Source organism: Cricetulus griseus, chromosome X (assembly GCF_003668045.3).
Source record: "Cricetulus griseus strain 17A/GY chromosome X, alternate assembly CriGri-PICRH-1.0, whole genome shotgun sequence".
Taxonomy (NCBI): domain Eukaryota; kingdom Metazoa; phylum Chordata; class Mammalia; order Rodentia; family Cricetidae; genus Cricetulus; species Cricetulus griseus.
Window position 1 is genome coordinate 111,038,556 of NC_048604.1, and position 15,356 is coordinate 111,053,911.

General features: G+C 36.6%; 1 protein-coding gene across 9 annotated transcripts in view; it reads left to right on the top strand.

The window, feature by feature from the left end:
- Nucleotides 1–15,356, top strand: part of Rragb (Ras related GTP binding B) — a 54,631-nt gene that overhangs the window by 12,267 nt on the left and 27,008 nt on the right. For all 9 annotated transcript variants that reach the window (XM_027431990.2, XM_027431994.2, XM_027431996.2 and 6 more), the window contains 4 exons: nt 917–1,139; nt 4,624–4,719; nt 6,657–6,779; nt 11,972–12,063. In XM_027431990.2, the coding sequence (XP_027287791.1) occupies nt 917–1,139; nt 4,624–4,719; nt 6,657–6,779; nt 11,972–12,063 (534 nt within the window). The remainder of the gene's footprint in view (nt 1–916; nt 1,140–4,623; nt 4,720–6,656; nt 6,780–11,971; nt 12,064–15,356) is intronic.

Consider the following 15,356-nt stretch of genomic DNA (forward strand, 5'->3'; position numbering starts at 1 on the left):
AAATTATGATTCTAACAATGTTACACAGCTATAATTAGCAAGGTGCAGGATTAGAAATTTGAAATTTGTAAACACCACCCTATATACACCACTAAATGACACTACTGTTTTATTGCTGTCCAGCTTTTGAGATCTTTCTTGAAAGTGACATCCAACCTAGGAGCAGAGAATAACATTCTGCTGAAAAGTCATCATTGGAGTCATTTTCATATAATTTAGAATATTTGACTGTGAAGTTTTTCAGCAAATGTTCATTAAGCATTAACACTCTGCTTTTAAAAGCTTTGAAACAGTGAGAAATAATATCGGGGATGATCCTTGTCTGGTTGTATAGGGAATTGAACACCATTAATTAAAAACTCATCCAAATAAGTATAGTATTGCACTTATGTAAGTGTTTTAAATGAGAGGGATATGTTGGTAAAGAGCCTACAGTGAGTGAGGTGACTCAAGATAGGATGGTTTCGATGAGGACGTATGAATTGGATTGAAATCTAAAGGAAGAATTACATGAAGAAGTAGATGAGTAGCATGTGAAAGAGTGATCGGTATGTGTAAAAGACTCATGAGTTGAGCCATCAGCCACTCAAAGAATGAACAGAAGGTAAGTGTGTTTAAATTGAATGGAAAGAAGCCAGACATGAATTTGAGGCCAGCCTGTTCTATATAATGAATTCCAGTCCAGCCAGCGATACATAGAGAGACCAAGTCTCAAAAACAGCAACAACAAAACAAAACATTTTACAGGATTGCAAGTTATGACTCTGAAGTAGAGTAAGGTAGAGCTCAACATGTTTAGCTGTTACTTGCTCTTTGAATCAAAGTTTAAGATTATCTTTTGATCAAGCTAAAAAATTTCAAGCAGGAGTGATTGAACAGAGGATCTGTTTACTATCTAGATTTTCTTTCCTACCAGACAAGACACCTTCATGGAAAATTATTTCACTAGCCAGCGTGACAACATCTTTCGAAATGTTGAGGTTCTGATTTATGTCTTTGATGTGGAGAGCCGCGAACTTGAGAAGGACATGCACTACTATCAGTCATGTCTTGAGGCCATTCTGCAGAATTCTCCAGAAGCCAAAATCTTTTGCTTGGTACACAAAATGGATTTGGTACAGGAGGATCAACGAGACTTGGTAAGAAACTGAAAAGGTGCTGTACCAAACGGTTGTTAGCATGCTTTGTTGACTTCCTTTATAAAAGAGTAGGTAACCTTTATCATTTAAATAAATAGTTTTCTGCCCCTATTTATTGTCGAAGCTAAAAGACCCACCATGGGTAATATGAGGAGAGGTGTCTGCTGTCATTGGACTAATTTAGGAAACTGCTATGCACCAGTTCAAGTGCCTGCCTCACTGTGTCAGGCACTACTCACAGCCCCTCACAATTGCCCTGGCATAAATGAATTTGTATGCATGAGTATAACTCAAAGATGAGCAAGGATGGTGGAGTAGGAAATACCAACCTTCATCTCAACAAAAACACATAAAACTAGTGACCTGTAATTCAGAGAGGACTCAATCTGGGCCTGGTAAGACATAGACACAGTCCACCTTCAGTTTGCTCAGTGTAAACTAAGCACATTAGATAATAAGGAATAAGATAAAAAAGAAAATCCTCTACATCATAGAGAAGAACTAAGAAAAGCAGTTTTAGATTATACTAGTTGTGTAGAAGAATATAGTTTGTTCTTGGCTTGGAGGATGTCTTAAGGATTGCCTCATGCTGAAGAATTTTTTGATAATAGCTCTAGTAAGGAAACAATGTTATATAACCCACAGAGGGGGTCAGATCTCCTGGAGCTGGATGCCACCTGATATGTGTGCTGGGAACCATGAACTGACCTTGAGCCCTCTGCAGGAGCAACAAATGCTCTTCACTGCTGAATCATCTTTCTAGCTCCTTATTTGGTTATTTTAAAAATGATTTCAAGAGCTGGGGATGTAACTTAGTGGATGTAACTTGATACCTTGAATCAAATCCCCAGTACACCACATTTTATTATTATTATTTTTTTAATTTAAATTAGAAACAAGCTTGTTTTCCATATCAATCCCAGTTCCCTCTCCCTCCCCTCCTCTGGCCCCCACTGATCCCCCATCCCATCCCCTTTCTGCTCCCCAGGGAACGTGAGGCCTTCCATGGGGGAATCACCAATGTCTGTCATATCATTTGGAGCAGGGCCTAGACCCTGCCCCCATTTGTCGAGGCTGAGAGAGTATCCCTCTATGTGGAGTGGACTCCCAGAGTCCATTTGAGTACACCACATTTTTCAAAATTATTTTTAGTCAAACTTGCATTAAAAATCCAGAACATTCCAACAGATGAGCTCCTTTTCAATGTTTTAATCATTTGCAATTTCTCTTACTGTTTTTAAATGCTTATATAAATATTCTCAAATATATATTAATAGTCTTTAAGAGATTCTTAATTGAGAAAATCATTAATTTCATTAAATATTAGACTGAAAAGATTAAAATAAAATAAAATTACTATAAGTGCTTCTCAAAATAATAATTTTAGCTAATATAAATATTTGTATGTTTATGTATGTTTGAGTTTTCCAGGGAAACAGACCCAATCAGATGTGTTTGTGTATAGAAAAACAAAGACACACAGGAATGGGAGGATATTTCATTTGAGGGATTAGCTCAACTCATTCTGGAAGCCTTCTCTGGAAGTAATCTGAAAGCTGGAGAGCAGGGAAGATAGGCTAGCAACCTGAAAGTGAGAGTATGAATATAGGAGAGGAAGAAGTAAAAGTACCCTTAGTTTTAGATGATGTGTGTTTCTGTACATAAAAGACCCTAAAAACTCCACCAGAAAACTCTTAAGCTGTAAGTACATTCAGCAAAGTAGTAGGATACAAAATTAACGAATAAATCAGTAGCCTTCTTATACACAAAGGGGAAATTTGATTCCTATACCAATAGAAGAGTTGGTATTTTAACTACATCTGGTCCAGTAGTTGTACTTGCAGTCAGAAACTTCTTAAGCATATGATAAGCACTTTCCAAGAGCCATGTCTTCTATAGAAACTGAATAGGCAAACTGAATGCAATTGTATCAGCACCTTCCCTTAAGTTGACCCAACCTCCGTTTTCATTTGAGGGTTTCTGGATTTATAAAGTGACACAAATCTGGATACCAGTTGAGAAGCTATGACATTTTACAATTTGTGCTAAATTTTTGATCATTTCACCTAAATTATTTCATTTATATAGATCAAATAAGAATGTAGTAGATACCCTTTCTAGATCATTTATAGGAGCACTATGATCAACTAGCCAAAACTATAGGTTTCTATGAGTTGGTACTTTGGCTATTCTGTCCAATCAAATAAGGGTACTCTCCTTGTATTTGATGATAAAGTGTTTCCACATTGCTCTTGCTACTGTTGCATCTACTTCCCCTTTGTACGTAGGTTTCCCAATTAAGTAGTAGCAATTAACACTGTAAATTTTGGCCTACAGAGAAAAGTTATCAGAGAACTGGGGAAGGAAGCTGGGATTCCTCTTACAAATTTGTTTCTTTGTCATTGTGTTCTAGAACCTCCCACTATTGGTGAATAGGTGATAAATGACAAACCTTGAACATTGTGAACTCCCTGAGCTGTTAGATTCCTTGTGTGTAGTATATCAGTACAAGTCTGGCATTTTAACCTTAGTTTAGGTTATGTGTGTGTGTGTATAACTACTAAAGGAAAAGACTATATCAATTTAAGAAGGCAGGGGTATAAGGGAGGGGACTTGGGAGGGGCTAAAGTAAGGAAAGGGAAATATAATGTAATTCATTTTAATTTAAAATGTAATTTAGGGGCTGGAGATATGGCTCAATAATTAAGAACTACTCTGCCAGAAGACCTAGGTTCAGTTCCCAGCACCCACATGGCAGCTCACAACTGTCTGTAACTCTTGAATCCAACACCCTTACACAGACATATATGCAGGCAAAATACCATTACAAATAAAATAAAAATAAATTATTAAAATGTAATTTAAAAATTAAAAAGAATTAGATATCACTGTATGTACACACATTCTAGCAATCCACTCACTCAGGGAAACATACCTGAGGATACATGTTTTATATAGCTATTTTCTCTGTGTGTATGGGGATGTATCCATAGGGAAAAAAAAACCCTAGCTAGCTAGAGCTCAGTTGTTTGTGTGGGTTATATGTTTGTTGCAAATTAAGTATACTACACATATAAATATATTAGTTTGCATATATGTATTAATATGTTATTAAGGGGTATTTCTATAATGGTAGAGAACTAAAACATGTTTTGATTTGCAAAATTTTAATATAGGTATTGCCATATTAAAATGACCTAGATTTGGTAGATTGGAGTGTACATATATTTTAAGACACCTTTGTATGATAAATTTTATTTTCTCCCAGTGCTCTCTATGAATATTTAGCAAAAGCAGGATAAGCCTGAAGAAATCTAATAGCCAGTAACATGTTTATCATCTTGTTTGAGAAATAATACTCAAGGTTCTTATGAATACAGAGTAAGAGGTCCTTGTCAACATATGATAAAATAATTATACCTCAGATTTTGCAGTGAAGAAGAGCTGTTACATGCTGATCCACTTGTTGGATTTTTTAATTCAGATTTTTAAAGAACGAGAAGAAGACTTAAGGCGTTTATCTCGTCCATTAGAATGTTCTTGTTTCCGAACATCTATCTGGGATGAAACTCTGTATAAGGTGTGTATGTTTCCTCAATTTCCTACTTTAAGAGCATGAATAAAAGTTAGAAGGATGTTAACAAAACTAAAATATTTAAAACTATTTCATAGTCATCTAGATGTTTTGTACTAAAAAGAAAATAATCTTTAACAAACTGTTCAAAGAACATCATACTTAACATCAAAAGAGTTTGTTTGATTTTAATCTTAGATTGGGTTGACATTGTCACCCAGTTTGCCAGTTTGGATATGATTAATCTGCTACTGTTCTTTGTCATAGCAAGTGTTGCTTAATATCCATCATCCATTTTGGCCCATTGTGGTCCCAGTGATTATTGCAGTGGTTGAAATTACATAGGCTCCTGCTTCTTCCATTTTTCTTGCTTATTAGTGGTTTAAAGATTAACTACTTCTGTGTCCTCATGTGATCAGACCTTTCCTTCAGACTGCTTTTGGTATACAATGACAAGTATGATTCTGGGTGGCAAAGGATCCTTCTCTGTCACTGGTAGCCAGAGCTTCAGTTTCGACTCATCTGACACGTGTCTACAACCAGATGCACAGAAACCTGACTTACCAAGGAGAAAAACCATTGGACTTTTAAAAACAGCAATTGATTTTTTTAAACTAATTCATTTCCCCCAGTATTATGTTGACCCAGGCTCACTCTGATAACAAACATTTTGAGATACCTGTCTAGGAAGTACTGTTCTAGATTAATATGGGCCGAATTTCTCTCAAAGCCTTATTCCCAAAGAACAGGTAACCGTGAATAAGGATGGACATGACGCACTGATAAGAACCAGCTGTGGTGTAAAGGATGGCAATACATAACATGACCAAAGACAATTGACTAATCACAACACTGCTGTGAGTGACAATGTCTCTGCTATGGTTAGCTTTGGTGCCTTCTCCAAGGTAAATTCAGCAGTGACATTAACACTGACCTGAGAACTTGGAACACTATGCCTAAGTAGTAAAACGAATTCGAGCAGAGACATGTCACCACTATCACTTACATCAATGTTGCATAGAACTGACTAAAATTTGTATATTGTTTTATTCCAACAAGCATTCATGGTCCATCTATTGGATGTTGTCACATATGCAAATGGCTAAGATAGGTTTCTCACGTCTAGTAGGAGACAGAAGAACAAAGTACACCTAACCAGAAAATTCAGAGTGACAGTAAAGGAAATATGAATACAACCACCTTAATAGACTACTAGGAGGGTGAAACTAATCTCATCTGCATGCATTAGTCATACTCTTGGATGAAGTCAGTTTATAATGACATTTTAAATCTTTGAAGGAAGGGGCTACTTGTCATTGTGGCTCTGATATTTTCACAAAATTGACTCTTGGATGTATGCTAAATATAGCACTATTTCTTTTTTTTTTTTGGTTTTTTGAGACAGGGTTGCACTATTTCTTTTTGAAGCTGTATATAACATTGGACTTCAGCTGGGCGGTGGTGCACGCCTTTAATCCCAACACTCGGGAGGCAGAGGCAGGAGGATCTCTGTAGACCAGCCTGGTCTACAGAGTGAGTTCCCGGACAGCCTCCAAAGCCAGAGAAAAAACCCTGTCTTAAAAACAAAACAAAAAAAGAACGCTGGATTTCAGTATTTGTTGCATGTCTAGATTAGGTTTTTAGCACATTAGATCTTATTTTGCAACTTTTCTCCTAAAGCTACACGATAGAATTAAATTACCTGTTTACTCATGGAAAGAAATTTCTCAAATATTTGAACTCTAAAAATTCAACTCAAGGATACAAATCAAGTATTAGGTTAATTTTCTTGTTTCATTTTTATTATATTTAACATCTATATTTGTTTTGGACTCTGTTATCAATGTATTTTACTGTCTGTGTCTTGTAGGGTACTAGCTCATTTCAAAGGCCTGGAACTGGCTACCTATTAGTAATCATTGATTGTGCTTCTGTAATTTTAGGCTTGGTCCAGCATTGTTTATCAGCTGATTCCCAATGTTCAACAACTGGAAATGAACCTACGGAATTTTGCTGAAATTATTGAAGCTGATGAAGTGCTTCTGTTTGAGAGAGCTACCTTTCTGGTAAGGACATTCTGCTCTACAATTGTATTTCATACTGTCTTCTTCTATTCAGTATATTACTGCTTATAGGAAGATCAACCCATTTACATCAGTGGATATGGTCTTATTTATAAAGCAATATTATCTGCAAGTGGTATGGAAAAAGTCCTTTGGTAACTAACCTTTTAATTATTAGTAAAATTTAGATTTTTGCAGGTATGCCTTGTTAGAGAATTCTGATTAGTTCTAGTAATATAATTGAATACAATAACGGAATCTTATTACCTACTGAGCTTTATTAAAAAATGTAGACCATTTTTCTCTTAAGAAAACTCTTCCTCCACCCATGTATCAAAAAGATTGATACAACATGAAAGCTTCAAACATACAAAAGTCTTGGAGAAGTAAAAGACATGTTGGTAGTTCTAGTTTTCTTATAAATAGAATTTAGCAACAATATCAGAGTCTGCTGTATAGCCATGAGTTAGTGATGCAAAAAGCTGTAGTATACATACATATTTTTCTTCAGTTTCTTTGAAGTTTTATTTTTATTGCTATGTATTAATTTTACAAAAAAATGAGATGTAATGTAATATTTTATCAGATATATATGATATGTAATGATCAAATTCAGCTTTCTAGGCTCAGATGTAGAAGACTTGTTTAGCATTTGAAAGGCCCTGGATTCAACATCCAGCACTGAGAAAGAAGAAATTCAACTCCCCTTTATTTGTCATCCTCAAACACTGATAATCACTGTTCTTCATTCATGTCAACATTTTTTGCATTTCTTTTTATTAATTTATTTTTTACATTCCAATCACATTTCCCCATCCTTTCCACCGACTCCCTCCACTTCTGCTCCTCCTCCCATCTGCTCCTCGGAGAGGGTAAGGGCTCCCCTAGGAAGTCTACTCAGTCTGTCCCATCATCTAGTTGAGGCAGGACAAAGGCACCTCTCCACCTCCACACCCCTATGTCTAGGCTGGGCAAGGTATCTCTCCATACAGAATGGGCTCCACTAAGTCAGTTTGTGCATTAGTGTTAGGTCTTGGACCCACTGCCAGTGGCCTCATATATTGTCTCAGTCACACCATTGTCACCTATATTAAGGGAGTCTAGTTCGGTCTTATGCAGGTTCCCCATTTGTCAGACCTGAGTCAGTGATCTCTCACTAACTCAGATCAGCTGATTCTGTGGGTTTCCCCATCATGGTCTTGACTCCTTTGTTCATATTATCATTCCTCCCTCGCTTTGATTGTATTCCAGGAGCTTGGCCCATTGGTTAGTTGTAGATTTCTGCATCTGCTTCCATCTGTTTCTGTAAGAGGGTTCAAGCTTCTCTGGGGGTATGGATTATAGGCTGGGTATCTTTTGCTTTATGTCTGGTATCCACTTATGAGTGATTACATACTATATTTGTCTTTCTGGTTTGGGTTACCTAACTCAGGATGTTTGTTTCTACTTCTGACCATTTGCCTGCAAATTTTAGGATGTCATTGTTTCTTACCACTGAGTAGTACTCCATTGTGTAAATGTACCACATTTTCTTAATCCATTCTTCAGTTGAGGGTCATCTAGATTGTTTCCAAGATCTGGCTATTATGAATAATGTTGCTGAGAATATAGTTGAGAAAATGTCCTTGTGGTGTCAATGTGCTTCCTTTTGGTGTATGCCCGAAAGTGTGTTATTGCAGGATCCTGAGGTAGGTTGATCCCTAATTTTCTGAGAAGTTGCCATACTGATTTCCACAGCAGCTATGCAAGTTTGCACTCCCACCAGCAATGGAGGAGTGTCCCCCTTTCTCCACATCCTCTCCAGCATAAACTGTCATTAGTGTTTTTGATTTAAGCCACTCTGACAGGTGCAAAATGGAATCTCAGAGTTGTTTTGATTTGCATTTCCCTAATTACTAAGGATGATGAACATTTCTTTAAGAGTTTTAATACCATTTGAGATTCTTCTGTTGAGAATTTTCTGTTTAGATCTATACCCCATTTTTTAAAATTGGATTATTTGGTAGTTTGATGTCTAGTTTCTTGAGTTCTTTTTACATATTCTAGATAAGCCCTCTGTCACATGTGGGGTTGGTGAAGATCTTTGCCCAGTCTGTGGGCTGCCATTTTGTCTTGTTGACAATGTCCTTTGCCTTACAGAAGCTTCTCAGTTTCAGGACGTTCCATTTATTGTCAAATTCAGTGTCTGTGCTACTGGTGTTATGTTCAGGAAGCTGTTTCCTGCAGCAGTTCGTTCAAGGGTACTTCCCACTTTCTCTTCTAAGAGGTTCAGTGTGGCTGGGTTTATGTTGATGTCTTTGATCCATTTGGACTTGAGTTTTGTGCATGGCGATAGAAATGGATCTATCCGCAATCTTCTACATGCCAGCATCCAGTTATGCCAGCAATATTTGTGGACGATGCTTTCCCTTTTCCAAGTACAATTTTAGCTTCTTTGTCAGAAGTCAGGTGTTCATAGGCATGTGGATTAATATCAGGGTCTTCAATTCGATTCCGTTGGTCTACCTGTCTTTTTTGTGGAAATACCATGCTGTTTACATTACTACAGCTCTGTAGCTTGAGGTCAGAGATGGTGATGCCCCTGGAAATTTCTTTATTGTATAGGGTTATTTTGGCTATCTATCCTGGGTCTTTTGTTTTTCCATATAAAATTGAGTATTGCTCTTTCAAGATCTGTGAAGAATTGTGCTGGGATTTTGATAGGAAATGCATTGAATCTGTAGAATACTTTTGGTAGGATTGCCATTTTTACTATGTTGATCCTACCTATCCGAGAGCATGGGAGATCTTTTCATTTTCTGATAACTTCTTTTAATTTCTTTCTTTAAAGACTTGAAGCTCTTGTCATACAGGTGTTTTGATTGTTTGGTTAGAGTTACCCCAAGATATTTTAAGTTATTTGTGGCTATTGTGAAGGGTTATGTTTCTCTGATTTCCTTCTCAGCCTGTTTGTCATCTGTGTGTAGGAGGGCTACTGATTTTTTGAGTTAATCTTGTATCCTGCTATATTACTGAAGTTGTTTATCAGTTGTAAGAGTTCTCTGGTAGAAATTTTGGGGTCACTTATATATACTATCATATCATCAGCAAAGAGTGACAGTTTGATTTCTTTTCTAATTTGTATCGTTTTGACCTCCTTTTGTTGTCTTATTGCTTTAGCTAGAACTTAAAGTACTATGTTGAAGAGATATGGAGAGAGTGGACAGCCTTGTCTTGTTCCTGATTTCAGTAGGATTGTTTTGAGTTTCTCTCCATTTAGTTTCATGTTGGCTATTGGGTTACTGTATATTACCTTTATTATGTTTAGATATGTTCCTTGTATCCCTATTCTCTCCAAGATGTTTATCATGAAGAGGTGTTGAATTTGACGCAGTGTTTTTTTCTTTAAGTGGATTACATTGATGGATTTTCATATATACATACTTTTTTTTTTGGTTTTTCGACACAAGGTTTCTCTGTGACTTTGGATGCTGTCCTGGAACTAGCTCTTGTAGAACAGGCTGACCTCGAACTCACAGAGATCCACCTGCCTCTGCCTCCCGAGTGCTGGGATAAAAGGCGTGCACCACCAATGCCCGGCTATACATACATATTTAAAATTTTTTTTTGTGTGTATGTGTGTCGCCACTTGTGTGTTGGGTGTGGAGGCCAGAAGAAGGTATTCAGATTTCTTGGAGCTGGAGTTACAGGCAGTTATGAGCTGCCTGGCTTCGGTGTGTGGAACCAAACTTGTGTCCTCTGAAAACACCAAGAAGCATACCTAATCATTGAGCCATCTCTCCAGACAAGTGAATACATTTGAAATACGGTAGTAATAGCTTCTGGGCGGTGGTGGCACATACCTTTAGGCCCAGTTCTGAGGAAGCAAAGACAGTAGAGTAGATCTCTGAGTTCCAGGTCAGCTTGGTCTACAGAGTGAGTTCCAGGACTATATAGAGATACCTTGTCTCAAAAAAACAAAAAGAAAATAGTAGTAATTAAAGCTAATTTGTCAGAACACATTGTATAAATAATTGGTAATAGGCTCATTTAATGTCCCTCCAAAAGCAGCTCCCAGTGAAGAATTTAGTGTCTGACCTTTACCAGGGCTAGGTGAGTTTAGACAAATATCTTAGTTATTCTGTGCTTGTTTCCTCTTCTGCAAAACCTGAGCATTAATGCTTATATCATAGATTTATTGTGTGTATTAAAATGGGACAGCATAATGGTAAGCAGCCAGCATAAACCTTGACATGTAATTAGCAACAGAGGATAGAGAATATATGTGTATAGTTCTATCTTTGTTATAAGAATTATATTTTAAATATTTAACATCATGTCAGAATTTCCATGTGAATTTTCTTCTGGTAAATGATGTGGATTTCTTCTGCTAGAAATTTGTGACTTATTTTCAGCCTTTAGGGTACTTGTATTTTTATTAAAATTAGAAGGTGCTATTAAAGTATTTTTACCTGGTTTGTCCTAAGTACATTCATTTATGATAGTCAGTACTTGGGATCATCTAGTAAAGGTTTTTAGTATGTTTCCCACAGCTAGTTTGTGATAGACATCTTTAAAATTATATGTTAGGTACTACCCAAGAGCAGCTAAATATTTTTATTTATTTGTACAATTTTAAGTCAAAGACCATCTTGTGAAATGTTAATAAGATAAAAGATAAAATTTAGTGATTAAGGAAATTGAAAATATGCTACTTGACTAGGAAAGGGTATGCTTTAATAAACTCTTAACTTGAAAACCTACCAAGCACCATGCCTTAGCAATGTAAGTACTCCAAAAATAATTTGTTCTTTATTTTTGTAATCTGGGACTTTATCTTTGTAAACTGGGACTTCTGGATCACTATTGCTGTTCAGTATCACAAGAGAGTATTGCACAATATATTCCAATATATGTGCAGTATGTTTCAAGCCTGGGAAAATTCAAAATATGATTTCTACTGAATGTGTATTGCTTACTCACCGATGTCAGTCAAGTCATTTCTAGAGATTACAAAAGTCATCTAATAGAGTTATAATGAAATGATCCAGGGTCTAAATGAATATGGAAATTGTTGGCAAGGATATGGGACAGAGGACAAATAGCATCCTATTTTGAAATTAAGATGACCAAAGGCCTTCATAGATGTGTGTTTTAATTAGTAACAGTGATAGGAGTATTTTCATGGATTCAAAGGATAACATCCCTCTTTACAGGTCATTTCTCATTATCAGTGTAAAGAACAGCGTGATGCCCACAGATTTGAGAAAATCAGCAACATTATTAAGCAGTTCAAGCTGAGCTGTAGGTAAGAGACTTTCTAAATGTTAACTGTTAATTTCTGGATAATATTACCATTTTTGAAATTTAAATAAACTAGTTGGCTGTACACTTATGCTTGCAATAGTTTAGTCATATAGAAAGTTGAGTTCTAAGAGAACCTAGAAACTGACTGAAGTGAGTGCTGGGATTGAAAGCTTGCACCACCATTGCCCAACTAAATTCAGGAATTTAAAAAAAAATCACTCAATTTCATGGATTATGTGAGCCAAACTGGTAAAGTGGTGGTGGTACACACCTTTAATCCCAGTGCTCAAGAGGCAGAGGCAGGTAGATCTGAGTTTGAGTCGAGCATGGTCTACAAAGTGAGTTCCAGGCTAGCTAGAGCTATACAGAGAAACCCTATCTCAAAAAAAAAATAAAACAAAGCAAAAAAGAGCGAGTTCCAGGACAGCCTCCAAAGCCACAGAGAAACCCTGTCTTGAAAAACTGAAAAAAAAAAAGTTAAAAAACTCAAGTATCCTTTTGAGATGTGTGATACCATTTAAGAAATGAAAATAGAATATTCAGAAAGGTTTTGAAAATGAAGGGGGAAATTGTGACCTGGTGAAGGAGAAAAGCCTGGAGGTTTAAAAAGGAAACACTGTTGCTTAGAAGGAAAGAGAGTGTAAGACCATCAGCAACATACAGTAGAACAGCTGAAAAGTGTTGGCATGGGAGGAGGAGTGAGAGATACAGAAAAGAAGCTGAATTGATATCGGAACAACTTGACAGGAATTTACCACAATGCCTCCACTGGGATCATGGGCACTGATAATACCAGGGACAAGCCATCCCATCCTGAGCATGGGTGTCATAGCAACAGTATCTGGACATAGACAAGCTATAGAGACACAACTATGAGCTGGATACATCATGAGCATTGAGACTATCAAGGGATACTAGGATAGAAATTCAACAAGGGTATATGGTGCACGAGCCCCAGTTACTAACTTGAAGAATAAATGGAAAGCAATACCATCAGCACTGTTGCACAAGCAACAACATGGTAACACAAAGGAATTATGTATGGATCATTAGCAAATAAACAGCAGGGATCTGGGTTTGAAGACAATATCCTATGACAAAAGTAAATACAAGTCTAGACCTCCTTCCACATTCCCCCAGAGCCTGTGACTCAAAAGCTCCTCATAGACACTGATCGGCAATAATTTAAGAGAAGACAGTGGCTGACAGATGGATTGTTTCAGACTGGCAAACTGAGAAAGTAGTACAACACAGACACCTTGCAACAGGGAAGACATACCCATAAAGGTGTTTAAATTAAAGAGACTAGCAGCTGTCTCTTTATCTACAGAAACAGCTAAAGGAGACAGCCAAAGTGGAGAGGAACCATATTCATTCCAAAGGAAGAAATACTAACATTAGAATAATTGTCTCATTTTAGTTATTTTTTATATAATTCTTAATTTACATGCTTATATTTTAATTGTTTAATAGTTTTGTTTTAATTTGTATCTTACAAGAAGAAGCTTTTATAAGTCTTTACTTTTTCTGCACCTAGTCTTTGTTTGCTCATTGTTTCTCATACCTGTAGCCCTGTACTTTGCTGTTCTTATATTCATTCCTTTCACTTTTCCATAAGGTTTCCTCCTTTTCCTTTTTAATTATTAATAACCTTAGCCATAAACAACTAAGAATATATCTCCCCATAGTACCTTAGTCCCTCTGTCTAGAACCTTAGGGACACAGGGTCTTTTCTAGCATATTAGCATCAGGACTTCTGACAAAGCATTGTTTCTGTTACTGGGTTGGCATCACCTGCCAAGTGAAGGCAGCTCACTGTGATGACTCACATAAAATAAAGTAAACCAGTAAGGAAAGAAGCAGGAAAACTGGAAGCTACATCCAGCAGACACACAAAACATAGCAAAACATCACTAGAGAGAGAATGAACCTCTGTGACAGTGGTTCATATGTACAGATGCCCACAATCTCTCCATACTGGCAACCAAAGGTAGTGAACTACCTGACATGTCAGAAGAAGATGTCAGAATCCTGCTTTTAAAAAAAATAACAGCTCAGATAGAGGATTAAAAAAACAAGATAACTGAAGTAAGGAAATCAATTCAGGGCCTAGATACAAAAATTTTCAAAGTGGATAGAATGCTCAGAAGTGTAGAGGAGAAATGCAAAAACCATGTAGGAAATACTCAGTAAGGAAATTGATATTTTGAAAAAGAACCAAATTGAACTTGAAAATAATAAAAGAATTATCAAAAAACACAGCAGGAAGAATCATTAACACACAAAACCAAGCAGAAAAAAGAATATTAAAAGTAGAGTACAAAATTCATTTAGATGGACAAAATTAGCATGACCAGCCAGGTGGTAGTGGTGCACCCCCATAATCTCAGCAATCTGAAGGCAGAGGAGGCAGATTTCTGTGAGTTCAAGGCCAGCCTGGTCTACAGAACAAGTTCTAGGATCGATAGTACTACACAGAGAAACCTTGTCTCAAAAAACCCAAAGAAAAAAGTTAGCATGGCCAAACTTTGTAAGAATTGTTAGGATATGTTCAAGAACCCAAACAAAAGTATCTGGGAGAAGAGCAAAAATAAAATGTTAGGGCATCGAGTTAGAGAGACAACTCAGTGGTTAAGAGTATTTGTTGCTTTTGCAGAGGACCTGAGTTTAATTCCCAGTGTATTCAATGGAATTGTAACAGAAAATTTCCAGAATCAAGGGAAAGAAATGGACAGCCAGATACGAGGCATTTACAACCCTAAGTAACAATGACCGAAAAAGAGTATCTCCTTGACAAATCAGGAAAAAATACAAAGCAAAGAAACAATATTAAAAGCTGTAAGGAGAAAATCTCACCCCTCTGACAAAGGCAAACATCAGAATAGCATAAATCCCTTATGACTAAGCTTAAAAGCTGAGAAAACGACAGATGATACAAACAACTGACAAACTACTGACAGCTGATAACTAAAATTGCTATGTCCGTGAAAGCTACCTTTTTAAGTTAATGGAAAAATAAGAACATTTCAAGGTAAGTAAAAACTGGGAGTTCATGACTACCAAACCAACACTTTAAAAATATGAGAAAGAATACTACACACAGCAAAAAGACATTCTCAATCATGAGACCACAGGTAAGACTAAATTACATGAGGAAAAAAAATTCAGAAAGGAGTGCTGGAAAGAATCCATAACATTTAACACAATAAAGTAGCCCATAGGAAATAGTAAACCTTAAATGCAAGTGTCCTCAGTTCCTCATTTAACTGCTGCATACAATAAACTCACTTCACT